Source organism: Artemia sp. Qi Xiang Cuo, chromosome 17, assembly GCF_049724085.1.
Source record: "Artemia sp. Qi Xiang Cuo chromosome 17, ASM4972408v1, whole genome shotgun sequence".
NCBI lineage: Eukaryota > Metazoa > Arthropoda > Branchiopoda > Anostraca > Artemiidae > Artemia > Artemia sp. Qi Xiang Cuo.
The window spans coordinates 50,560,700-50,588,380 of NC_142810.1; the positions used below are offsets into that span (position 1 = coordinate 50,560,700).

The 27,681-nt window shown below is 36.5% G+C and overlaps 1 protein-coding gene across 1 annotated transcript in view; it reads right to left on the reverse strand.

Annotated features, from left to right (window-relative positions):
- The window catches only part of LOC148942305 (serine hydroxymethyltransferase-like), a 139,699-nt gene that overhangs the window by 84,139 nt on the left and 27,879 nt on the right, over nt 1–27,681 (reverse strand). The window contains exon 3 of the mRNA XM_089102899.1: nt 7,318–7,493. Within this exon, the coding sequence (XP_088959025.1) occupies nt 7,318–7,493 (176 nt within the window). The remainder of the gene's footprint in view (nt 1–7,317; nt 7,494–27,681) is intronic.

The window sequence follows — 27,681 nt, forward strand, 5'->3', positions numbered from 1 at the left end:
AATGAGATCAGTGCGATCAACAGAACAGCCCATTATTCAGAGGAAAGCTGAAGGCAGTAACCAAAATAACAATGAGATGATCTCAAAATAATAAACGGGTTGAAGGAGTCTCGACCCAAATCTCTACAGAAAAAACACCACTTTTAGTTTACATGAAAAAGTTACAAATAGTAATTGATGATACAGTACAGCTAGTTCTTTTGAAGTTCTATTGATGATATTTTAGAGAATTTCTGTATTAGTAAGATGGTTATTTCTTTATATTGTTTATATATTATAAATATACATAATTATATTATTTTGTATATTATATTATACCTTTATATGGATATCAATGTAGATTTTTGATTCTATTCAGTATTTTGGTTCAAGGACGTCTCTTTCTAATGACCAACGGAAGGGGAGTAGCTCCAGAATTTTTATTTTTTATTTGGGGGGGGGGCAGAGGGGTCCATATCTGGATAGTCAAGGGGCATGGGCTATATAATAGTTATTTTCTCCAAATTATTGGGCCCCCCCCCAAACGACGCCCCTGCCCAAAGATACCCCAGCAGCATACGTTTACTCCACTTGCCTATCGTTTACTATCGTAGAAGTACTTCAATGGAATATTCACGGTTATGTACCCTATGGAATATATCATATTGATAGTTAACAACAGATTTCCATGAAAATATCTAAACGTAAATGAACAGAAGTCTGGATTTTGGTTATCTTAGAAAGTAGTTGAGCCAGGTGAATGAAAACTTCAGGAATGAACTGTCAGAGCCTCAATAAGGCCTTCAGAAGATAACTTGAAGTACCTACCTCAGCCCCTTCCCAGCCAAGGGCTACTGATGTTTGATGATGTTTGACGATCTTTGTGTCGAAAAATGAAATCTTCACAATTATATCTACACAAAGACACTCCGTATCCAGGAGAGTGGGGTTTGAACCCATCGAAAGGTTTGCCCGACACATATAAACGTAACAAAATGAATATAAACAAATAATTAATCAATAATTTTGATACGTTTTTTTAGGGTTTTTTTTTTGTAACTACCCCCCACCCCCTCGAAAAAAAACCTGAATACGACCCTAGATCTACACCTGAAATAGACTCATAGACTCATAGACTCATTTATTTATAAACAACTATCGTAGCCGTGGCCGAAGCCCCGACTAAATGGCGCTGTTTAGTACATTGCATAAAAATGGTCACTGGCGGTTTAAATAACTGACAAAAAAAAGGCACAAATGAATTGCTATGACGGGTTGTTTGACACTTTGGCGGCACTAGTTGGTTCTTATGGCGGGTGTTGGTGGTGATAGGTGCAGGTGGGGGAAGCAACAAACGGTGTTTCTGGGACGGAAGAAGGGACTGCCCAAAATTGCACATTAACTGTAAGCGCCCATCACGCAACGTTGGCAGTCGTAAGGTACTAAGGGCAGCCTCATAAGAGTTGTATTTCGGGCCTAGTATCACTTTCACTGCCCGTTTTTGAATGGCTTCCAGATCTTCACTTAGGTATTCAATATTATGAGCCTGAGGGCCCCACACAGGACACGCATATTCAAGGATTGGGCGCACATACGTGACGTAAACCGTCTTCAGCTGACTTTGTGAGAAACCCAGTCGGCGCAAGGTAATTAGCGACTGTAATGCGTAACTACCTTTTTTCACCAGACCGGCGATGTGCGCGCTAAATGAACAGTCGTCACTGAAAGTAACCCCGAGAATCACTGAGGTTGAGGTAGTAGGGTACCAAGGAACCGGGCATGAGAGGTCACGCTTAAGCGGATTAAACCTCATGACTTTTGTTTTATTCATATTAAGCTGGAGGTCATTAATGCTACACGCCTCGAGAAAGGAGTTCCTGATCTCACTGCTGAACTGGGGATACACGTCTGACTTTTCAGCAAGATATTTCAGAAGTAGGGAGAGATCGTCCACGTATTTGAATCTGTCTTCAAACTCGAGGATAATGTAGTTAATTACCGCTAAAAACAAAAGAGCTGCCAGCTTAGTGCCTTGTGGTGCGCCACACGTTAGTTCAGCCCACTCAGAGTTTAAGTCACTAGGGAAGAGAGCATAGACACACTGACAGCGGTTACGCAGGAAGTCAACAACTAAGAGCAAAATATGCTTCCTAGCGCCCATCTTTTTGAGGTTATTTGCTGCTGTATAGTGGCGGATCAAGTCAAAAGCCTTACGATAGTCGACTAAAAGCAGGTCAACGAGGCTACTGCCTTTGTCCAACCACTCGGTAATCAGGTGGTAGAGACGTACTAGATAATGCGTCGTACTACTCCCTTTCAAGCAGCCGTACTGAAACGGATCTAGGGCTGGCTGAACTTGGGCTAGGAGCTCTCTATAAATAAAAGATTCAGTCACTTTAGCCATATTAGGCGTAATAGAAATCGGACGAAGCTGATTGCAGGACTTCGGGTCTTTGACTTTAGGTAAGACGCGGACGTAGGCTTTTTTCCAAGCACTCGGGAATTTGTGCTCCTTGAACGACTGATTGATCACTGATGAGAGTGGTTTTGCTAAAAACATAGAATATTCTCTTAAAAGTTTAACTGGCAATTCTCCTGGGTAAGAAGCACAGTTGCTTTTTAACTTTTGAAGTTCTTTATACACCGCGAACTCGGATACTTCAACGATTGTATCTTCAGAGACGTCAGCAATGAGGGCTTCGATTTCGGCTTCGGTGAAGGACGGGTGAGTAGTACAGATTGAAGTGAAAAAGGCGTTCACTTCGGCTGATTTTATCAGCGTTCTGTCGTCTTTCTGTATCTTAATTTCACTGGTGGTACGTTTACCGGTAAGACGCTTGACTTCAGAGTGCCACCTACGGGGCTCACCTTGAAGGAGAGGCGAGACTTTGTCATGAACGTACCTTTTCTGCGCTGCTCGTAACAGTTTAACAATGCGGTTACGAAGTTTGTTTGCTTGAACAATATCCCCACTGCGATGTAACTGGCAGCGAGTTAAGATAAGCTTCTTTAGATCGGGTGTTACCCAAGGTTTGTCAGTATCACTAACAGTTATTTTTTTCTCAGGGAAATGTTCGTGATATTTACATGACAGCAAAGAGTTGAAAGTATCAACTTTCTGGTCGATATCTGTCATAGAGCAAATCTCATCAAAGTCAAACGTCCCAATCCACTGTCCAAAGGAACGAATTGCCTCTTTAGTCATAGGTCGAGTGGTAATTTTTACTTTACGTGGTGCTGGAAGGCCAACTTTGGCCTTCCAAAGAAGTGTGTTATGGTCAGAGTTATGCAACGGACCGAGAGAGAAGGGTACTTCATAATAATCGGGAATGTTCGTGAAAATAAGATCTAATATACTACCACTGACGTGAGTAGGGATTGAGACAACTTGCTTGAGGTCAAGCATGCTGGAGACCCATGCCTTATTAGTCTGATTGAAATCACCAGCGATTACAAAAGCAGGCGCTGCGTGTCTGCGGCGTAGGTCATCAGTGCAGTTTTGGATATACTGGATCAGTTCTTTTCTGTTCTTTGCACTTTCGGGGTAGTAAACTGCAGCTACAACCAAGCACGAATATCGCTTTGATAGGCGCTTTGGTTTGCATTCGACCCAAATTACTTCATGGCATGATTCACTGGGCTGACTTAGTAATTTACAAGGTAAGTCTTCCCGAAAGTACAGTCCGACCCCACCGCCTCGTCGGTTAATCCCTCGGTCGCGTCTCGTATTAAAAAAACACTTGTACCCCTTGATATGCCCGGTTTCATCGTTAATATCCCAACATTCTGTGATAACAGAAATGGGGGAACTCGTCTGTTTAAGAACTACTTCAAGTTCGTCGGTGTTATTGTTTAGTGATCGGGCATTACATACTAGGATATTGGGAAGTCTGCACTTCGACAAGAAAAACTCAGGGGTTAGGGGGGGTGGGGTACTTGACAGTGACGATACTGGGTCAGCGTACCACGGACGAAGCGAAGGAGGGATTTCACTAGGAGGGATGCAGTTAACTACTGTCAGAATACGTTCCCTTGCTGTACTGAGAGACCTCGCTCTGTTGTTAGAAACGAGAACAGGGATAGCACAATTTTTATTTCTTTGGCCTCCTCTTTTCCCTCTGTGGCTACGCTTGGATCGCTGTTGACTTGGATTGACATCTGGCGGCTTTCTCAACAGTCGAAAGAGCCTTAAGTTAATGAAAATAAATGGCGCCACTGTCAGACGAGATGAATCTTCAAGACATCTACAGATCTATAGATCTAGACCAATAGATCCGTAGACTATAGATCTACGGATGACAATAGATCTACATAATGATAAAATGGCATCACAAATTTTATTATAATGACAATTGACATACAATAAAGCTTCCATAATTGGATCTATAGCTGAAATGACAACTAATCTATAAGACAATAGATCTACAAAGTTTTCAAGGCTTTGTAAAACTCTTTTTTTAATTTAGAAGGAAAAAAAATCTGAAAATATTTTTGGAAAAAGTTGGCCTTTGGCCAACTGTTGGATATACAATTTGGCTTGTGGCCTAGGTAAAAAACAACCAATTTTTAAGGGAGTAAATTCTCGTATCTGCCCCTGTGTACATGTACGCTTATCCTAATGTCAAAAGGAATTTTGATAATATTATAAATGAATATTTATATTCATTATATAATATTAGAAAATATTTTAATATTAAAAATGAATCCAATTCGTGAAATATTTAAATATTTGAAAAACTTCAATTCATTCTTAGACCATACTGCCTTTCCAATTATAATTGCAACACAAAAATATTAATAACGGATATAAGCAAACCTGTCATACCTATGATTGTAACAGAAAATTATGCTTAAACAATCTCGAACAAGTTTTAACTTTAATAATGAAGGTAATAAAGTCAACGAAATTGTGCCAAATAGGATATGCAAATGATTGATTGAACTTTCCAGCCATTATAGTTCTTTGACCTGGTTTTGATTTTGACACTATAAGTAAAACTTTTTAATTAAAAAGAACCTTTCCCGTAGAATTCCATACCAGGAGATAGTTCAGACGTATAAGAATACACATTTGGCTTTGTTAATAACGTTTTGTGCTTTGGTTCTCAACCATACTGGATTTTGTCTAAACATAAGTTTCTTTCCCTTTTGTTTTTCTTCTTGCGCTTTTTCGTTGTGTTTCTTTGTTTGTTTCATTCGTTTGGCGTTCTATTGTTGTCTTTTTTATCCCGTTTATAAAGGCTTCCGGTGGTGAAGCGGAGAATTCAGACACCACTTCTGTTGTTAATAACGTTTTGTGCTTTGGTTCTCAACCATACTGGATTTTGTCTAAACATAAGTTTCTTTCCCTTTTGTTTTTCTTCTTGCGCTTTTTCGTTGTGTTTCTTTGTTTGTTTCATTCGTTTGGCGTTCTATTGTTGTCTTTTTTATCCCGTTTATAAAGGCTTCCGGTGGTGAAGCGGAGAATTCAGACTCCGCTTCTTTTGTTAATAGCGTTTGTTTAATAGCGGTTTGTTTGTAATAGCGGTTGTTTGTTTCATTTGTTTGGCACAAAGCAAAAAACGCTAAGGAAATAACTTGTGAGGACAATTGAGGTAAAAAAAAATCTCAGTTTTTATGACTGAGTGATTAAAAATCTTGCTACAAAATTTAAATATTAAAAAATAAGTTACTTTGAGTAATGACGTTTTTTTCATTATTGAAAATAATGAATTCATCATTTCATTAAAGTATTTAGACAGTGTGAAGTTAGAACACAATTCTTGCTTCATAATGTGCAGAATAATTGTACTTAACACATTTTGGATGCTGACCCTCTATACTTTACCCCGTCCCCCTAATTTACAAATATATAGTCCAAATTTATTTCTAAGTATTACATTTTCATCATATTTTGTGATATTTCACTAGGATTAGTCAGAGAAACAGGTTTTACTTAGATGAAGTAGAACCGGTCATGGCTTTGTCTCACAATAACAATGCATAAATAGCAGCCACACTGCCTTTCAATCATAAACAACAAATTACAAGTAGAACAATAGGGATTTTTTCCACGTAAGACAGAGGAATTTCGAACTTTAAATGAATATTTCGAACCTATGGCCAATGGCCGTCGTCATCATAAGATAAATAAATATATAAAAGAGAAACTTACATTAAAATACAACCTTTAAAACTAAAAATTTTTTAAAACAGCCCTAGTCTCATAACAACAACAAAGCTGAACAAGGACTGATAGTTAGGATTAAGACGATGACGAGACGGGCTGAGACGGACAAGGCTGACAAGACGGACTGAGACGAGACTGACAAGGCTGACGAGGCGGACTGAGACGAGACGGAGAAGGCTGACAAGACGGACTAAGAGGAGACGGACAAGGACTGAGACTATGTAATTCATTCGGATGAAATGCAAATAATTACATACACCTTTCGATGCTAATGCTGCCTTTTTGACCGCTAACCTCAAAGGTATTTTTAAAAAACCTAAGAACGACGTTTGTTATCGTACTTACAAACATCTTTCTTTCTTTTCTTTTTTAAATAAAATCCAGCGATATTTCTTGTACAAAATATATTTCAAATTTACATATTTTTTTCTAAATTTTAAACATTTACCTCAAATAGTTTACATCTCTTTCTGTGGCAGCAGCGTGCGTCCTGCACGCTGCTGCCTTGTAAGCTTTAACCATAAATGGCACGAGCTTTATTCCAGTCCTTAGATACACCATGAATTCTGCAACTATAAGCACTGGCTTCGAGAAGATTAATCTTCCTTTCGCCAAGCCAACCTATGAACAATTGCCACTTCCCACAGTGGCAAGTGGTACATTGTTGGTACCCAATGAGTGGTACATTGTTGCTGTGGTCGGGTAAATGCACGGACTGATTCCTTAAGCAAAAACTTTCCTTCCACTGTGGAAGGAAAGTTTAGAATACTAGCAGGTTTGCTAGTATTGGCTGTTGGTTTTGTACTATATTTTTTCGGATCATTTTTAATTAGATTTGTGTACAAAATTTGTGTTTTAAAGTTCGTATTTTAATGTCAGTTTCATTTTTATATTTTTTATTTGTGTTATGCTGAGAACGGCCCTTGGACATAGGGTTGAAACATTCATTTAAAGTTTGGAATTCCACCATCTTACGGAAAAAAATTCCCTATTATTCTATTTGTAATTTGTTGCTTATGATGGAAAGGCAGTGTGGAATTCGCCGATTTTTAAAAATTTGGACTTAAATTACGATTTTGAATTAAGAAGCTTCTTTTTATTTTTCAGTCCTATTTAAAATTTTACCCGTTTTTAATATATTTTCGTTTCAATTATTTAAAGAAACTTACCCATGATTCTTCCATGCGGTTCGACAATTCCTGTATAAACAGCAAAGTTTGCTGGCGAACCCGAATATGGCTGGACATTTATACCCCATTCTTCAGGGGAAAGGCCGTAAGCTTCTAAGCACCTTTGTTGGCAGAGAACCTCAACTTGATCGATATATTCATTTCCACCATAGTATCTAAAAGACAAAGCATTTAAAAATCAAAAAGGACCCATGCAGATACATACGTAGAATGGGATCTTGGACCCTGTGCCTTCTTCCCCTCCCTTTAAAATATTTTCCGATATACTAAATATCCACAAATTTTTGTCAGATCTTCGTCACACAGAACTTCGTCATAAAACGTCAAAGAACTTCGTCATAACGTTTCTGACGTTCGTATAGTATAAAAATAAAAATAATATAAAAAATAAAACCAACATAATAAAATTATAAAAAATAAAATAGATGGTTTTGCTTAAAGATTTCTCAAGGATGGCAACTATCATATAGGTTTGTCTAAAAATAAAAGATAATTACGAAAATGAACTTCCAAAAATTTTTAGAAATGGCTTGAAACTGTTAAAAAAGACTTGTGGGTCGAAATAAATATTGCACTATTGGAACTACAACAATAAAAAAACACATTAGTTGGAGATATTGAACCTTCAGTTTGAAAAAAGGAAAATAATTTTTTTTGACAATAAAATAATAAAAACATAAAAAATGAACTAACATGTTTTTTGCTACGTGCCACTATTCTTAAAAAAAAAAAGAGAGAAATGGGGGTTCTTTTTCATTTTAAGCATCCAGTTTAGGCGTTGGGCGAAGGTATGGAGTACCAACTAAAACAATATTCCCTATGCAGTTAAAAAACCGATCAACCCATAAAAGCTAACAGTTAACCCATAAAAACGAACAAATTCGTCACGACGAGGTAGTGTTAAAAAATTGACCATAACTAATAAGGTGTTGCTCCACCATTCCGTAGCAGACCAACACAGCTGCACATGCTTCTCCTCTCTCCCAATGGGTTCAAAGCTTCATCTTTTACTCTTTCCCATGGAAAGCTAAAGGGCCCTGTACAGAACATTTATATGTACTAAAACCACTATTCAGGGACGTAGGAAGGACAGAAGGTAAAGGCCCCCTCCCTTCAAAATCCTAAACTTTCTTAAATGTCTGAGCAATCCTTATTCAAATTATAAAGTAGCTTTATTTATTTCTCCCACTCCCGAAAAAAGATGTCTTATCGGACCCCCTCCCCCGATAAAAATTCCTGACTACGGGCCTGCATTCGCTTGCTACTGAATGTCATAAAACCTTATGTCATGTCTTAAAACCTTAATGGCATCAATTGTCAAATGTTATAAAAGCTCATTTTCACCCACATATATGCATAGATAGTACCCTTGGGTTCAGGTAAAAAAAAACTAAAAAAAAAAAACTATTGAACTTGGCACATATATTCCAAGAAAAAACCGAATGAGTTTCTCCAAAATGCGCGTCAGTAATACAGATATGAAACAAGGTTAAATATATCGATGCACACTTATTAATTAAGGGCCATAATATTTATCGAAATATATTTCGTTTTCATAGAATGAAAACAAAATTGAACTAAAATCTTTTCAGGGGCATAGTCAGGGTAGTACTTGGTACTTCGTCCCTAAGTTCGGAAAATCAAATAAACGATTATAATAAAATGCGTACTTTTTATTGTATAAGGACAAAAAAATTCATAGAAGTAGGTTATCAATTCAAATAGTTTTGCTTGTACAGTCAGGGTTGCGACCCTGACCTGGAAGAATTTACTAAATCGGAGAGGAAAAATTTACTAGATCCCATCTCTTTTTACTAAATGCATCCAAAAAAATTTTTTCTTTCAACAAATTTTTCTTACCGCTATCATTTGTCCACTGATGCTGAAATCGGTCTGCAGATGGGGAGTTAAAATATATGTCTGAGTATATTTTTTTCTAAATATTATCCTAATAACAGGGCTGCCACTCCTTGGAACTTTCCCCTACATCTTGTGATTTTAGTCCTGAGCTTTGAATTTTTGGAAAGGTGGGGATTTTTCTCTAGTAAATTTTGGAACATTTATAAATTCTCAATGATAGCCCTGTATGAATGGTGGCCGATGTTTTAGTACATTTAGTGGTTTTAGTACATATAAATGTTCTGTACAGGGTCCTTTAGCTTTCCATGGGAAAGAGTAAAGATGAAGCGCCATCTATGATTAACGTGCGTATCAGATGAAAAAAACGATTATTATTATCGACACAAACAATATTTACGAGCATAAAAAGTTAAGCATGTTAGTGAAAATAAATGAAAAAAAACTGAAAAAAAATTTCATTAACAAAAATTTTAATGAAATTTTAATACTTTAGTTAAAAAAAAATTATGGAAAATACAACATAGAATTATAGGAAGCAGGACGGCCAGAACACAGTATATCTAATATCTAAATTAGCCGCCTCTATATATTAAATATTTAAATAAAATATACCCCCCAAAGTAGTTTCTCTCGCTCAAGCCAAGCTGATTATCTCCGAGCGACAAAGAGAACCAGTTTTATTACATATCAAGAACAAAGTGTGGTCGCTATTACATGTGAGTACCTAATATACTAATCTAGTAATTATATTGAAATCTTAGCGGAAATTGTTTCATCAGGTCAAGAATGTGACACTAAATTTATTGATTTCACTTTTGTTGGTGTGACATTACGAACAAACTGTTGATGAGAAATAAGTGGAAAAAAAATCAAACAAACAATATCTACAAAGTTAGTTTCTCAACTGGGACTGTAACCAGTCTAGGCATTAGATCCCATATTAACAGTAGTGATTATTATACTGGAAAAAGCGTGAATGGCAAATGTATGAGTATATTTATTTTTTTGCAAGCTAACTTTCAAAAGATTGCCCGTGATTCGGTATAATTTGAAAATAAATGAATTAAGAAGATTCTATCGTTTCCATGCTACATTTTCATTACTTTTTGTTGGATTGGTAATAAATACACATAGATAAATTAATGAAACGTATATAAATAAATTATATTCGGATTTGTTAAACAACTTTGAACAAAACAATGTCCAAAGACATAATTTCCATTTTACTGTAACCAAATACATCGAATGGGAAATCCAAGATTAGATACTTTTAGAATTCTCTTGAGTTTCGCTTTATTTTCTTCTTCCGTTCCGATAGGAACGGAATTTTCGCTTTATTTTCTTCTCGAGTCCGATGAATTACAGAGAAGAATATTCCAAAGTAGTCTAGTCAAGAACTTTGCCTTGTCTTTTTGTCAGACCGTAACTGTAAGACAAAACTGCATTTTGTTAAACCACCTACTCTAAAGGCATTACATTCACCCTTCATGACGGATCCGCCTTTATTTCTTTGAATGAGAAATAGCGAAGTAGAGTCCATCTAGCGGTAACAATTAATGCTTTTTCAAGCAAGTTTACATTATATTTTACAAAAAATTCAAAGCAATTTTAAAAATCTGGCACGGCGAATAAATAGATCTGAAGCTAATGAACAATATGGTATAAAAATCTTGTCTATTCGGTTGAAATAGTAGCTTCAGCTTAGTCGCAAAATTTCATATTTAAAAAAAAATATTTTTCTTTAAAAAAAAACTGAAGCAAATTTAAAAAAAAAGTAATGCAGTGAATTTATAAAGTCAAATCTCAGCTATCGAATAATACCAAAATTTTTACCTTTAGTCGAAACTTTAAGACGGTATGCGATCTATTTAAAATCGGCCAAAAACATGCATGGTAAGCATAAACCTTAAAAACATAAAACAACTGCAAGCTGGACCTCTCTAATTGAGACAAAGTTCAAAAAGTCAACTTCCATTAGAGATCTGTGGCGAAATTTCCAAGCATTTATGGGGAAAAGAAAACAAGGAAGGAACCCCCAATCCTCCTGAGAAATGGTATCCCAGTTACCTCAACCCAAGAACAATTCAATGTTCTTCTGGACCAGTTCACTGAACAAGCACCAGAAAGTGCAAGACATCACCAAAAGACCCACTCTGCCAAACACAACATACCTTTTGAGCCTTTTACTGCATCACAATTCAGCTGGCTCCTAGTTTGTTATTCAGCAAACTAGGAGCCTGAAATCAGGTGCAATGGGACCTGACATGATACACAATCAAATGTTAAGGAACCTTAGCCCCAAAACAGTAAACATCATTACAGCTTTGTTCAACAAGTCTCAGCAACATCAACAGTTCCAAAGCAGTGGAAGAAAGCCACAGTAATTCCTATATTGAAGACACGAAAGTATCCAAAACTTCCAGCCTCCTACAGACCTATAGCCCTCACATCATGCCTTTGCAAACTTATGGAACACCTTGTTAAGTTAAGAATCTTCCCAGAACTACCAAATTCACTCCAGCCACTGAAAAATGCTTGCCTAAAGTATTTTGGTGCATTCACGCTCAGAAGAATCCTGGGTCATGCACAGACACCATCATGGGCTAGCAAAAAATATGTGGAAGTATTAGGTCGTTTTAGTGTAGATACTAAGCTACACTTGGTGCTGTAACATGTATTAATAATTGTATATATAAATATTATTTCACATTATTTTAATATTGTACATGTAAATTAGTGGTATGCATATGTATGAGTATATATTGCAAGCCAAGCTCATCAGTTTAAAATGCCATATCAGTCAGTTGTGTTTGAATTGTAAAAATGAAGGCTCAAACGTGACATCATTAGACATAATTGAATAAAGCTTGCCGTTGATTTAATGGATTTTGCATTGAGACTCTTCAAAACCCCTCCCTAACCACAGTGACGAAAGCCAGGTGGCTATTTAAATTATTTTACCCATGATCATGACAGAACGACAGCTGGACAGCTGAATTTTGACGTGGAACACCTTTCACCCCTAAAGGCTCTGATGAAATCGAGGAGACGTGCACAATGGGCAGCCTGCCCAGGAGTGCATCAAACAAACAACAACAACAACAATATTTACAAGTGCCATCTATGCTTAAACGATGATTGGTTATAATAAGAAGGATTTAGTTGCCAAGAATTGAATTGTGAATGGTGATGTATGAATTTAGAGGGGAAATAAGGAAGACCTACGTCTAAGTGATTTTTACTCTAAGACAGACGTTTACGACACGTCTGCATAGACGTGTCATATTGATTTTTTTTTCATAGATGCTTATGACAGACGTTTTTGTTTTTTCTTCACTTTTCACTGCGCAATATACTACATGGTATATTATAATTTATAGCACAAAATCTAAAACAATTTTCAAACTCAAGCATTTTTCTACATAAATATAAAATTAGCTGTAATTATAACCCCCTACCCCTTCCCCAAAACAAAAGAAAGAATTTTTTTCACCTCAAAATCCAACTTGAAAAATACTATCTACAAACTTGGTAACGTTGGATCTCAAATTTCACAACAAGTTCCGTTGTCCTTTACTCATCTATGTTGGGGCATGATCCTCGGAGGAAACCTTTCATAAATAAAGGAAAATATATAGACTTTCTGAAAAAAAGCCTGCACCAGGAAAAAAAACTTGGAAAAATTGAATTTCGAACTACATTTATCTATTGATTGTACGAATTTGTCTACTTTAATCAACATAGTGAACACTCTACTACAATGATGCCAACCCTGGTACAGTGACCTACCACAGTAATGCCAAGACGTCGGTTGAATCCCAAGCAATCCTACTACAGTGATGCCAGCCCTGCTACAGTGATACCAACTTACTACAGTGATGCCAAGGCGTCGGTTGAATCTCAAGCAACCCTACTACAATAATACCATCACCTACTAAAGTGATGCCGAAACTGCTATAGTGATGCCAACCTACTACAGTTATGCCAAGAAGTCGGTTGAATCTCAAGACATCCTACTACAATGATACCAAGACCTACTACAGTAATGCCAAGACGTTGGTTGAATCCCAAGCAATCCTACTACAGTGATACCCAGACTTACTACAGTGATGCCAACCCTGCTACAGTGATGCCAACTTACTAAGTGATGCCAAGGCGTCGGTTGAATCTCAAGCAACCCTACTACAATGATACCAAGACCTACTACAGTGATGCCAAGACGTCGGTTGAATCCCGAGCAATCCTACTACAGTGATACCAAGACTTACTACAGTGATGCCAACCCTGCTAAAGTGATGCCAACTTACTACAGTGATGCTAAGGCGTCGGTTGAATCTCAAGCAACCTTACTACAATGATACCAACACCTAATACAGAGATGTCAAAACTGCTACAGTGATAACAAGACCTACTACAGTGATGCCAAGACGTCGGTTGAATCTCAAGAAATCGTACTACAATGATACCAAGAGCTACTACAGTGATGTCAAAACTGCTACAGTGATGCCAACCTACTACTGTGATGCCAAGGCGTCGGTTAAATCCCAAGCAACCCCACTACAGTGATACCAAGCCCTACTGCAGTGATACCATTCCTAATACAGTGATGCAAACCTACCGCAGAGATGCCATTCCTGTTACAGTGATGACAACCTACTACAGTGATACCAAGACGTCGGTTGAGTCCCAAGCAACCAAGGCAAAATCACTAACCAAGATTCACTCAAGCTGAGTTCCTCACAAATTAAATAAGATAATAGAAAATATTTTTCAGTTTTGGCAGCATCATGGCACAAGAGGGACAGCATGGGTAGGCAAGAAGTCCTGTTTTATTAAGTTTTTTATTAAGCGTTTTACTGTTCAGTGGGGCTGGGACGTTTCCGGGTATAGCTCACATGGGACCTAAGCGACCTGTGAAATTAGCGACCCATGGGACCTTCCACCTGTGGAATAAATTCTAGCCAGGCGGAAACAAGCCCTCCGCCCTGAACATTACATTGTTAATTATAGCGAGAAAAAATAAAACAAGAGATTAGTTATATAATCGACTGGCCTCAAAATGAAATTCAGACCGGTGATAAATCACTTCATCAAAGTTTCATGCTTGTGACATATTTGTCTTTTCATTATTCTAATTTTCACAAAGTAGTTAAAGACGTTTGATACGAAAAACGTCCTTTTGCGAGTCGGCTGACAGTCTCAAAGACAAATTTTCAAAGCAAATTAGCACATTTTCTCTGCACCGAAGGAAACTTCCGAAGCAATTTGGTATAAATTGATAGGGGATCTTAGATGTACCAACAATCAGAAAGAGAGGTTAGTTTAAAAACAAAAAGAAACCTATAATCTCTAACTAATTATTAAGTAAATGCTGTCTAATCAATGCACTTATAGCATAAATAATGTGAATCTTGTGCCCGCAAAGATTTCAGTCAAAGCACAGAACAGGAAACATCCAAAATTGTGAAATTTTTCAATAAGACTTCTTTTGGGCTGACTTACAATGTTTTCCAAGCAGGTATACTAGAATGTTTTTTTAGAGACTGCCCTGTCCATAAATTTAAAAAGAAAATTTTGCTCCGTTCAATAAAAAAAAAAATAGAAAGCTACGCTTCTTAATGATGCAAGTTTCATTAAATAGAAATATCTTTATCTCCGGCACAAAACTCAAGAAGTTAAACTGTTTTTCTGAGATTTTCAAGAAAGTAGGTGTCCGCTTTTAGTTTTCTATCGTTTATTCGGATCTCTTATCAAAACTATACAAGCTATAATTCTGAATAGTTTGGCCACACAAACTACAAAAGCTTCTGTTTATAACTTTATTACAAACTTCTACTGATCCTAAAACAGGGACAAAAAATCGTGCGCAGTATCCTAGAGTATAAAAGTCGTCAATTGTCCCGTCAGTTTTCAATTAGGAAAAAAAACTAACGGCATCAAACCGTGAAGGTAATATATGCATGCGAAAACTTACATGCTACCACGGTTCGCTTGATGTACATTACACGATAAGGGTAGAGATCTCTAAAGACAAGAGCAAGGCTTCCAAAGCGTATTGTATACATCAAGAATTAAATTTTGCTTCAAATTATCATCCAATTTTAGTGACACTTATTCCTGACTCCTAAACCGGTTTGATGATGGTAACTAAAGACAACAACCCATTGCACCACAAAGCTGCGATAAATTTTGCAGAGTTATCGTTTGCAAGAACGGAAAGCTGTCTTAATTTCTTTTAATTAAAATTTGTGTCAGTATTAAATTATATCATTATCCTAGGCTAAAAGGAACCAGCAAAAATGGTGGTTATCATGGTTGCAGCGACAGCTCCAACCAGGTAAAGGACAAAACACGGCCAAAGTAACCTAACGCTGAAAATAAATTGTTCTTGCTTTTTAAAACTGTCTTTCGGGGAAAATAATCATTTACAGCCGATCCAGAAACAGTAATTATTATATTGATTTATCTAAATAGTAAATTTTATTTTGAAAATAAATTTATAGGAATTCTGAAAGAACCTCTAACCCACGGCCGTATCCAGGATTTTTTCGGGAGGGGGGCGGAGTACAATAGAATTTTTATCGGGGGAGGGGGGGGTACAAACGAACTTTAATAAACACATCAAAATTTTGTTTATATTCATTTTTGTTACGTTTTTTACGAGTCAGACAAATATTTTGGGAGGGGGGCGTTCAAACTCCCAAACCATCCCCCTGGATACGACCTTGCTCTAACCCCTCCAAAATGGTGTCGGGTCGAAATAGAAAGTAAACGATTAGAGCCAGCATTGTTGAAAACCATTTATAAGAAACTTAGGGGTACCCTATTCACCCTGAACAACAACGAAAATCACTTCTTTGCATGGGTAGCACTGATGTATCTTCTTTGCTCTGCTTTTTATGTGTGGAACACCATAGTGACCTTTTAAATTGCTCATTTAAAAGCAGATTGTATATCCAATCGTTTTTAATAAACTTGACTTGAAACGCCATAATAAAGTGCCATATGACATCCAAAAAATACACTCTGGTTTTATTTCCATAATGCAAAGTCTGCGAAGAATGAAAAAATACCTTTTTAATGTCCATGGTTGAAAAACCCTTAGCCTGAGTATTAAGATCCCCCATCTTCTATATTTCCCCCCTCCCAGCTTCTTTCATATTTTTTTAAATAGTCTACTGACTAACAGAACTAGCAGGCTACTGCTACAGCACAGAGGCTTTTAAAGTATCATTTAAAAGACAATTTTTATATTTAGATAATTCTTATATACTCGTCTTGATAACACCGTCATGTACCAAAAATAGCACTTTTTGGTGTCATATCTGGAGTAGAAATTCTAGTAAGCATGAGAGAATTACTATCGTAATCTCCATGACCAAAAATCTCAAACCTGAGTGCTACAATCATCCATCTTGTACACTCTCCCTCTTCTCCCCCGATTTATGAAAGTTTCATAAATCGGGGGCTGACTATCAGGAGTTTTTAATGACTGTCAAAAGTATGTTTTTTATAACATCAGAAGTATGTTCGAAATTATTTTTTTTATTTATTTTTTTTTAAACTGTTTTTTTATGTATTTGTTTCATTTTTGTTTCTCTTTTTTTCTGGCCATAGACCCTTACTGGGGAGTTTATGTTGGAGTGTTTTTGTTTGGAATTCAGTGGCTGAATACACTGATTGATTGATTGAATGGCTCATTTTCAAGCTGTTGATCATATCTATGTGCTCTTTATCATTTCGTCTCGATAACTCTATCATAACGTGTCTTGTGTATCATATATGTTACATTTTACATATGTAAAATACAACCCCCAGTATCACTATTTTGAACTAGTATTATAAACTATACCATCTGTCTCAAAATTGAACCAGCAGTAGCGTGGAGTGGCTTTAATTGAATGAAACGGATCGCATGACATCGCCCTCAACTAATTAAAGACGTTTTTTACTGCCATAAAGTTATTGAAAGAAAAATTGGTATTCTATGCCTTAAGTCGAAGCGTCACTGACAACAAATAGAAACCACTCTTTATCAGAATTTCAGAATTTGAGTAAAACCATAATTTCATGCTATTCTTGGTTCAAATCTGAGACAGGTGGTACAAGTTTGAGACAAATTTACAAAATAGCGATACAGGGCAATTACGCAAATAATATTGCCACAACCCTGTAAGAGAGACGAAAACTTATTTGCACAAACTTCACAATCTATCGACATAAAAAAAAGCTACTGGTTTTTATTTAGGACAGGCATAAGGAAATTTTAATAATTTGTTTTTTATGATAAGCATTCAATAATTAAAGAACACTTCCCACACTTCCTTTGACTGACTGTGTGAATAAAGAGGTACATCGCTTCTGTATGTGTAAAGTTTGGGGTGTGTTTGAGAGGGAGGGCGAGATCCCCACTCAGGGCCCTTTAATCAAACCCTTTGAAAAATCTTGTATGACTCTGATTTCCAAAAGCTGCAACACGTAAATTGGCTCGTAGATGTAACACGTAATTTGAGTCCCCTCTCTTGAGGTGGCACAGACCATATAGCCTTCTGATACGCAATTTAGATCTTTTGATCTTTGAGATTAAAACGGTCATCTTTGAATTTGATTGGATGATGTGTGGGGTTGTAGGGACGGTGGAAACAGAACTTGGGTAGGACCAGACGTTTTCCACCTGATCTAGCATCTGAAATTCAGATGCATCGTGCGAATTTGTAAGTTAAGCTCCCATTAGCTCACGGTGGTATTTATGTATTATAGCGACCACACTTTGTTCTTGATCTGTAATAAAACCGGTTTTCTGTGCACTCGGAGATAATCAGCTTAACCTGAGTGAGATAAACTGCTATACAAGTATATTTGAATTAAATATTTAATACATAGAGTGGGTTAAGTTAGGTAATATAATGCGTTCTGGGCGGCCTGTTTTCCCTAATTCTCTGTCCTAGTTTCCATAATTTTGTAAGTAAAGTATTATATTTTCATCATACTTTGATAAATAATTCATGAGACCATACTGGCTAATCATGATAAAACATAAAATCGCGAAAAAAGGAAGAAAACGAGGACAATTAACAGCCAGTGAAAAAATTGCTTCTTCACTGGCTGTTAATTGTCTTCGTTTTCTTCCTTTCTTCGCGATTTTATGTTTTATCATATTTTGGTATATTTCATCCGGATTAACCTAACTTCACTTCTTGAGTGTGGTCGCTATAATACACAACTGGGACGGGTGGGGTATCAATAGCACTGAATGGGCAGTTGATCGCCTGCTACCCTTAAAAAGGATATAATAGCTTTCAATTTACGACTAAAAGCCCTTCCCCACTTCATCCATTCACCTGCTTCATGATAAGCCCCTACTCTTCCCCTAAAAAACACGGACCCCATTACTCTTTACTAAGATACTTAACATAATTTGTACACGCTTCAAGATTTAATACAATTATTGCCTTCACGAGGAAAAAATTCGTGGTTTAATAATGGTAAAAACCCGTCTGCTGATTTCTTTAAAAAGAAATTCAGCCGAAATGACTAGAAAGGCCTTGCTTCGGTGAAAAAAGAAATAGGTTTGTGGTATGTCAAGGCCTAAATTCCTGGTGGCCAGGCGCCATTACAAATTAACTATTTCATAAAACGCACATTTTGCAATATTCACCTTGTTACACATTTTCTTAGACCATACTGCCTTTCTATTAATAATTTAAAAAAATAAAAATATTAAAGAAGAAAATACGGGAATATATTATATGTACAAAAATGTTTTTTCTTGTGAAGTCCACTGTCTAATAAAAAATTTTACCCGTTTTTTTAGTATTTTTATTTCATTTCAAACATGAGTAACTTTGTATAGAGGTGGGTCAGTTTTATTCAGGGACTTTATTTAGGGATAGACTAGAAAAATTTCAGAAAAAAAAATTCTAAATTCTGCTAAAACTGGAAAGATTTTTCCTTAAAATTGGTAAAAACGAACACTTTCGCAGTATTGCTTCGCTACTTGCTTCGCTTAGTAGGTTTGCTTTTACTAGATCTAGTAAAATTTTACAAGGAGCGAGGATCGTGAAGCCAACTGCGGTTAAGAAGTTGTTGATTCATTCAGGTCTACAGACGTTCCAATTTGAATGGTTATTAGCATGATGCATCATTTATTGGGCCTTTTGTCTTGGTATAACTAAACCGGTTATAATAAATATCTTCGCTTGTTGTTGGAACAAGAAAGATAAAAGATATTGACATAATTATGTCTTGACGACTATGCTCTAAATTTATACACCTTAAATTACCAAGGGCGTCAAAATGAAAACATTTTTTGAATTGAAAGACCCACGTCCCATCCAGCAGTTTTCCAACTGCTGGGGTGATAATAATTGATTTTCCAGGGGTATAATGAAATATTGTTTAATGTAGTTAGGCTTTGTTTCAAACAGTCTGTTGTAGCGAAATGAAGTAAGGAGCCACCCACAGACATTAGTAATTTGCAAAATTTACAGCCCGCGGACTAAGGAGGGTCATATCATCACCAGAAGCATAGTTATTAGATATTTGGGGACTGGTGAGTTATATGGACACTTTTATATATTGTTCAAGGAAACCAGTCACGAAAAACCCACCAGACGGATAATTTGCAAGAGACCGCTATAGAGAAATACAATGCAAAGCGTGGTTTTTATTGCGTTTACGATACTTAAACTGTTGTTTTTTGGGCTTTAAGGGGGGTACCTAGGTTAGGTTAGGTTACGTATTTAATGTATGATAATCTTTACCCCCCCCCCTCACCCCACCTCCCCCCCTAATGTGCAAATATATGGCCCAAATTTGTTTCTAAACTATTATATGTTCATCCTATTTTATTTCATTAGCATTAACCAAACTTGGCTTCTTGGAAGTTATAATGCACCAGTACCGATACATGAGCTATGTTGAAAAAATAAATATCTAAAAAATGTTATCGGACAACTTTTGGGGAGGGGGCTTGGGAGGGAGGGGGGCTAGCTGCACCCCAATCATTTGGTCACTTAAAAAGGGCACCAGAACTTTTACGCTCTCTGACTATCTTCTAGATCCATTAGTTCGATACGATCGCCCTTGAGGGAAAAAAACACACATCGGTGAACCACAAAATAAAAAATTCCACATTTTGTAGACAGAAGCTTGAAACCACTACAGTAGAGCTCTTTGATACGCTGAACCTGATGGTTTTTGTTAAGATTCCTTGACTTTTAGGGGGTGTTTTCCCCCTTTATCAAATATAATGCACATTTTCTTGGGCTCGTATCTTTGGATGGGTAACACTAAACTTAATTTATTTTACACATTTGGAATAAGAATAATAAGCCAATTCTTTTGATGTATCTCCTGATATATAAAAATTGCATTTTTTAGAGTTTCGGTTACTATTTAGCCGCGTCGCTCCCTACTACAGTTCGTTACCATGAAGTGTTAGATTACGGATGAAACACGACAGACCGTCACGGCTTGACGCTGTAATGAGTTGTCAGCAGCAGTAACAGTCAAGGCCGTATCAAGAGGGGGTAACAGCTTTGTCCCCCCCCCCCCCAAAAAAAAAGTCGTTTGACTCGTAAAAAAAAGTAACAAAAATGCATATAAATAAATTGCATATAGTTTTTTGTAGCACCCTCGAAAAAAATCCTGTATACGCCCTTGGCAGCATTATTTGTTTCGTTTTAGTCATTTCTGGATGAATAAGCTGTTTCAATTATTAATTTTTTTTCACTAAATTTATGTTACTGTTATCAATATACAATGCTCAGTTTGTGAATGTGTGTCCGTTTATTCCTAGTATAAAAAAAACAAACAAATAAATCAAGGCTTGAACCATACGGGAGAGGGCAGGTATTAATTAACCTCGAAAGGGCCAGCACTTTCTGAGTAAGCCCCATGCGGCACCTCTGCTAGTTAGACACTGATAGTATGCAGGCTACAGGTTCCGCAAATTGCATCCAGTCACCATATTAAACATAAGATGACAAACCTAAGACTAATCTCAAAATGTAGAAGTTAAACATCTAAAGATGGTATATATATTTCACAAGTGATATTTGATTTCAACCGAAGTTGATATTTAAGGCTTGATTACATTGTCTGCTATAAATATGAGGCTAAAAAAAATAAAACATATATCCTAAAAGAAAAAAATGACGTATAGCCTACATTGCTCCACAAAATAGTATTTTTCAAAAATGGCATCAGACATCTATCATAGCCGTAAGTAGTGTGCTATATTGCTATCCGGGACGAGATTGTATAATACGACCAAACCCTCCATATTATGGACCTATAAAGTGACCAAGCATTCTATATTTGGAACTAGATATTCAGGGACGAGACCGTATAAAGCGACCGGACTGGTTTCTGAGGCAACACCCATTGTCTGGCCCAATCAGAGAGAACAGATACAGAGAGTATTCCATATGCGGTAACTTGATTAGTATAGTAATCGAATTCAAATACTAGGAGTGATTTTCATTGTAGTTCATATTAGTAAGAGATTTGAATTCAGAGAGAGAGCAGTTTATTATTATTTGAGAGGATATTAGCAAAGAAAATGAGTGGTACGTTTACACTATTGGAGCTTGATGGTGGAGCAGGTAGCAACAATGGTACAAGGGTGAGAGTACCAAACGTGGCAGTGGAAATTACACGAGGATGTAGACTAAGCCTTGAATGGGACGATATGTACGCAAGATATGTGATATCATTGAGAAAATTTAAATTGGAGGAGCATTTATGCTTTGCAGCGATACTGAACATTGTGCATATAAATAGACTTCAAGCTGCATTAAATACACTAGTGAAATATATCGAGGAAAATAAATTGAATCAGTGATTATTATTATTACTACTACTACTAACAACTCATCGCAGCAACAAGCCAAACTGTTTCTAAATCGAAGAAATTTTTTCTATAGTAGTTTAGAGTATATTTTTTAAAGTAGAAAAAGAATCCTGGTTAGTCTGAAGTTGGTTGTGAGTGTTAGGACTCTAAAAAAATGGATAGATTTGAGAAGGAGAAAATCATAGGGAATCTAGTGTTTATGGAAAAACGTTCGATTCTAGATGATGATATTCTGGAGTTATCAGTTCAAAGGAAGATATTTTCTCGGGGAACGCTTGTCGATATAGTGAAAACTGATTCTCAGTCATTAGACTATTGCATAAAGCTTTTACGTCGTGGTCCAAAGGCATTTACACAATTTATTGACATATTAATCACAAGACAAAATTATATGGTGGATTCACTTTTAAACACACACACTAGCTTAGAAATTAATAGAATATGATATTTTCACAAGAAAGATGTTGTTCAAAGAGGATTTACTCCTCTCTCTCTATCCTACTCAATTTGTTGATTGTAGCTCAGTTTCATTTTAGCGGTGAGAGTGTCAACACACGAAAAAATGTTCCATACACGTCCACTTTGCATGTATACACTGCGCAGCTGGTCATCATGTGAGAATTGTACAATGATTGATGAGTATGATGAAAAGTGCAGATTATGCAACCCGTGTAAATTGCATTGAGGATATGCTGTACAAGTTAAAGGTTGTAATTCATGTCTTGAAGGGGTGTGTGACTCTCATCCTAGAGGACGCCTATGCTCTAAATGCCACTATGATAAATGTAATCAGCGGGAGAATACATATCCTGGTATGATTGGAAAGAATACTAAACGTGATTTTAGTTTAATGCTACGAGATTGTTATCGTCGTGGCTTTAGATTGTTTTGAGAGGAGGAGCCAGGTCTACGATTCATCTGTTGGAACAACAAGAGAATTTGGTTTCTACGTCATCGTTTTAAAGACAATGGCTACTATGATTATAAGCCTAGTGATTTTTATTTGGCTGTTACAGAATGTGATTCACCGCTTAAGGACACTGTATGTGATATTGCTTCAAATAAGATAATTGAAACACAGGAATTTTACAAAATGAATGAGAACAGTATCATTGACTATACAAAAAGATATGATAAGAGTGAAGTTACATTATACTCTAGGAAATGTGACCCTGACGTTGCAGCACATCAGGAACAGTATACAGTGAATTCAGATTATCTACCTGCATTAGTTGTTCTCGACAGACACCTATACGTAGTAGAAGAAGAAATCTAAAGAGCAGAAAAGACGTTTTTATCATTTATATACAATATTTTTATTAATAAAAAAATTTACATAAATTTTTATAAAATTTTATGCGTAGGGAACTAAAATAAATATTAAACACACTTGAATGTATATTTTCCACTAGAAAGTCGTTCAGCCAAGGAAAGTCAACATGAATCCAGGGAAACCCATTGTAGGTATAGCAACGACATCTGAACATGAAAAAGAGTAGTGTATGAAAGCCACACGTCTTAGTCGTGAAATCTTGTACTCTCTTCTGGTTTTGAACAATAGTTTTCACACTGCTCTCAATAAAGTTGTTGATGTGTGGAAGGTAGAATTTCTATGATAGGCCAAAAGGATCAAAAACTTCGATATCCCTCGCTGTTTGAAAAATGCAGAGCCAGTGACCTGTCTTCAAAGACGATGGACTGCTATAAACAATGATTAGGGTATTGTTAACACTTGGAATTTTTTCAATGAAGTCCGATGGTATGCAATAGGACTTCTACTGGGACATGTGGAAATCCATATTAAAAACACTGATTATTTGGTTTGTGTTAATGGTGCAAAGTGTAGTAGAACACTGCCTTCCAGTGTGATTTCCCAATAGGTTTCAAATTGACTCAATGATATTAGCGTGATACTCTCAGTCAAGGCATTGGCAAATGTAAACTCTAAACGTACATTCCCCGTTCGTACTATGCTCATATCCTGGGTGCCAGATAGGTCCAAAACAATTACACCATGATTTTTTGAAAACATTGAATCGGTTATTCCATTTTAAATAAGTTGTGAATCATGATCTAGGGATTGCATGGTCAACTCATACAGAGTTCTTTAGGATTTTTTTGTATCAAATGATAGAGTGTACAGTGGAATTCCAATCACTTTGCATATAAGCTTAGGTAGACCAAAAAAATAAAATCATGGGTTTTCCAACTAGATGATACTCCTGGGTCAGTGCAACAGTTAAATCACCGTCAGTATCAACACCTGATCGATATTCATAGCCCAATGACTGTCCTCTCAACTCCTTATATGCCTTTGGTGTCATCATCATAAATTGTATGTAGCTTTCATAGTTGGATAAATTATTGCTAGTGTTCACCAATGTTCCATTAATAAATACATTAATATGTTTGAATAAGTTGTGTAGGATATAGTTTTCATATGACAGGCCATCGGCAGCAATGGGAGTTGTATGACTTTTTCTTCACCGTAACATTAAAATCAATAAATGTTGATGACAAATCAATGAAATAGTCTGCATAGGAAAATATCTGAAAGAGTATATTTTCCTAGAGGGGCTGTTGAGGATGAAATTGTTCATAGTAGCCGTACTTGACACTGACATCAACATTTTCAGCATTGAATAGATTCAATGAGGAGCTGATTGATGGATGCGATTCTTTGTGGCGGAGATAGGTCATCTTAAGAGAAGAAATCCTTGTTAGATCTAACAATCTTTTTCTTCTTCTTCTTCTTATGGGGCTTCTTCCTTTTATTCCTCAAAGTGGTTGTTTATGTCCTTTGCTTCCCGCCTGGGTAGAGACTGATGAGTGAATGATGACCACGCACCCTTTTTAATCCCTTCCCATTTTGCTGAGGTTTTAATTGTTCACCAAAGGCTCTTGCTGAAGATATTGATATTTTCTTTAACACTCTCGTTGAAATTTTTACCCGACCCCCAGTCCTGTAGTGTTGAGGCAGCAAAATTTGATGCAGCAGGTACAAGATATTTTCTGGCAAGGGGTAGTGCAGAACAAAATATCCTAGCAAACCAACTACCAAGACCGTAGCCAGACATTGTAGTACGCCCCTTGTAATAGTCCAATCCATGACCTATTTCACGAGGACTCAGAGCACCAACATAGCAGTCAATATCAGGACAGACAAATGGAATTCTTCTATTGTTCACCTTAGGCAGTGATGACGATGGGTCGAAAATGACATGTAGTCAAGCCTAACCTTTTGTTATTACTAGAGGATCACCCAATTCACTTCTTAGTGTTATCTGACAGAGTTCCAAATACGAAGCGTTTACAGGAACATACTGAAATTGCTTTATACTATAGTGATGGGTTATACTATAGTGGGTTGTTTTTCGTTCAAGAACACGTAGGAGGGGGGAATTTGAATTACCAAATCTCGAAGTTTCTACAAAGGACGCAAGAAGAAATATGCAAGATTCCGAGGTGAAACCAGGTGGATAATCAGTAAAAATAAGTTGATCCATCCCGTTAACAGTGCCAGCGTTTTTACCACTGATCTTATTCTGTTTAACGCCAAGAACATCCCTCAGATTATCATGGAGATGAATCATTTAAGTGTCAACAGGTGAGGTAATGTAAATCCTATCGTGTTCCATTGAATAATTAAAATGGAATGTACCATTCCTACGATATGAGACTTCTATTGATTGTACGACACAAATCTGTCATAGTACCATATTCTTTATATTTCAGTGTGACATGTGGATATTCACTAGATTTAAGTGCTTCAACCGATTCATACTCGACAAAGAGTGACCAATCGAATGGTATAACTTTTATCTCATACAAACGATCCTTTCTCAGGATATCATAGGTATTTTTGAGAATACAATTGACAAGATCCACTTCATCAGTACCGTAATAGAATTTCTTGGTGGGAGGGAGTTTTATCCAAAAATCTCATGTTTTATTCAAATCATTTTAGAGAGGGCCGGAAACGTTAGACATAAAGGCTGCATAAACATCATTGGACATTGTTAATGTCTTCTTAACCAACCCAAGAATGAAAATCGGAGTTGTGTCCTAGCCACCGACCAAGTAACTAATTCTTGCCCCAGCGAATATGAGTCTCTAATATCTTTTCAATTGGATAAATTTCCCTAGTGTTTCTAACTTTTTGTAGTTCATAGTCATAAAAACCACCGAAAATCTCTTCATCTTTGGTGTCTCGCAGACGATTAGTTATGGGTTTGGTGTCTAGGATTTTTTCCACTTTAAAAAGTTCAGTGGACCACAAGTTATTCCCTTTTTCAAGAATATTAGTTGTTCTATCAATTCGAACAGTGTCACCAACATATGATTTTTTGATTCACAATTATTTCATTGAAATATTGGTTAAGAAAAGTATCATAGATTTTATGATCAGAATGATGAACCTCTGGTGGGGTTGAGTTGGATAAAGATCGAAGGGCTCGTTGAGTATAAATCAGCATAATTTTATCTAAATCATGAATTAAAGCAGTTGTATCTTTCAATGTACAATATCTTTAAATTAAAAGTCGAATAGTTCTTATCAATCGTTCAGCCAATGCCACCTTTATCGAACTATGACTATGATAGAGCATTGTATCATATTTCATTAGTACTTTTTCGACATCTGGATTAACAAATTCACTACCCCGATCCGTTCAAATTTTTTTTATATGAATCCTGTTCGAGAATACTTTCTATAGCCTGAGCAACTTCAATACCTCTTTGCCCGCAATGGAATTGCATACGCATAGCGAATAAAAAAACCTATTGCAAGCAGAATGTACTTGTACGGTGTATTGTGACGCCTTTGAATCTCATCTTGAGTTAGGAGATCTGCTTGCATTATATGCAGTTGGAAAAGGCTTTAGTTTTTCGATAATGATTAGAACGAAGCCTATGATTTCTATGCAAAGTGTAACTTGATTCATTTAGTAGATAGTCCTGTACACTTTTAGCGTGAACACCAGTGACTTTGGCAAGATTGGGGGGGGGGGGGACTTAAACTTCCCACTTCGCTAATATTTTCAGAAACACGTCTCAGAACTTCAACCATTTTGAACGTAAACACGTAGTGTAACGTTCACTACCCTTTTGTATACTAGGGGGTGGTGGTGGTGGTGACGTTGACTTGATATCAATACGTCTTCGCTTTTTTCTAGCTATCAGCGGTGTGCTCCTCCTCCTCATCGTCAAATCAATGTTTCCACTAGCTGTGCTGGTATTTTCAAAGATTGATTTAAAATCTTCTTCTTCTTCATGTTTTAATGTTGTTGATGATGATGAGGAATTAGTATGTTCATTTAATTTTTTTAAAATTTGGCTATTGCTAATAAGGCTTTTGGGGAAGCTTAATGTATTTGGAAAGTTGTATAGATGTGTGTCAAATAATAAGTCCTTTACGATTTGTAACCATATCATAGATTAAATCAAGAAGATTATAGCTCTTGACTTGAATTATAATCCCTTTCCCATTGCTATCAACTTGAATATGATCTTGACCACTTTCCATGAGATATGTTATGAGTCGTTTACTTTGTTCACGATATGAGTGCGGTATTAGATTTACAATGCTCGAAACTATTGAATCCAATTCCTCCTTCTTTAATTGTGTT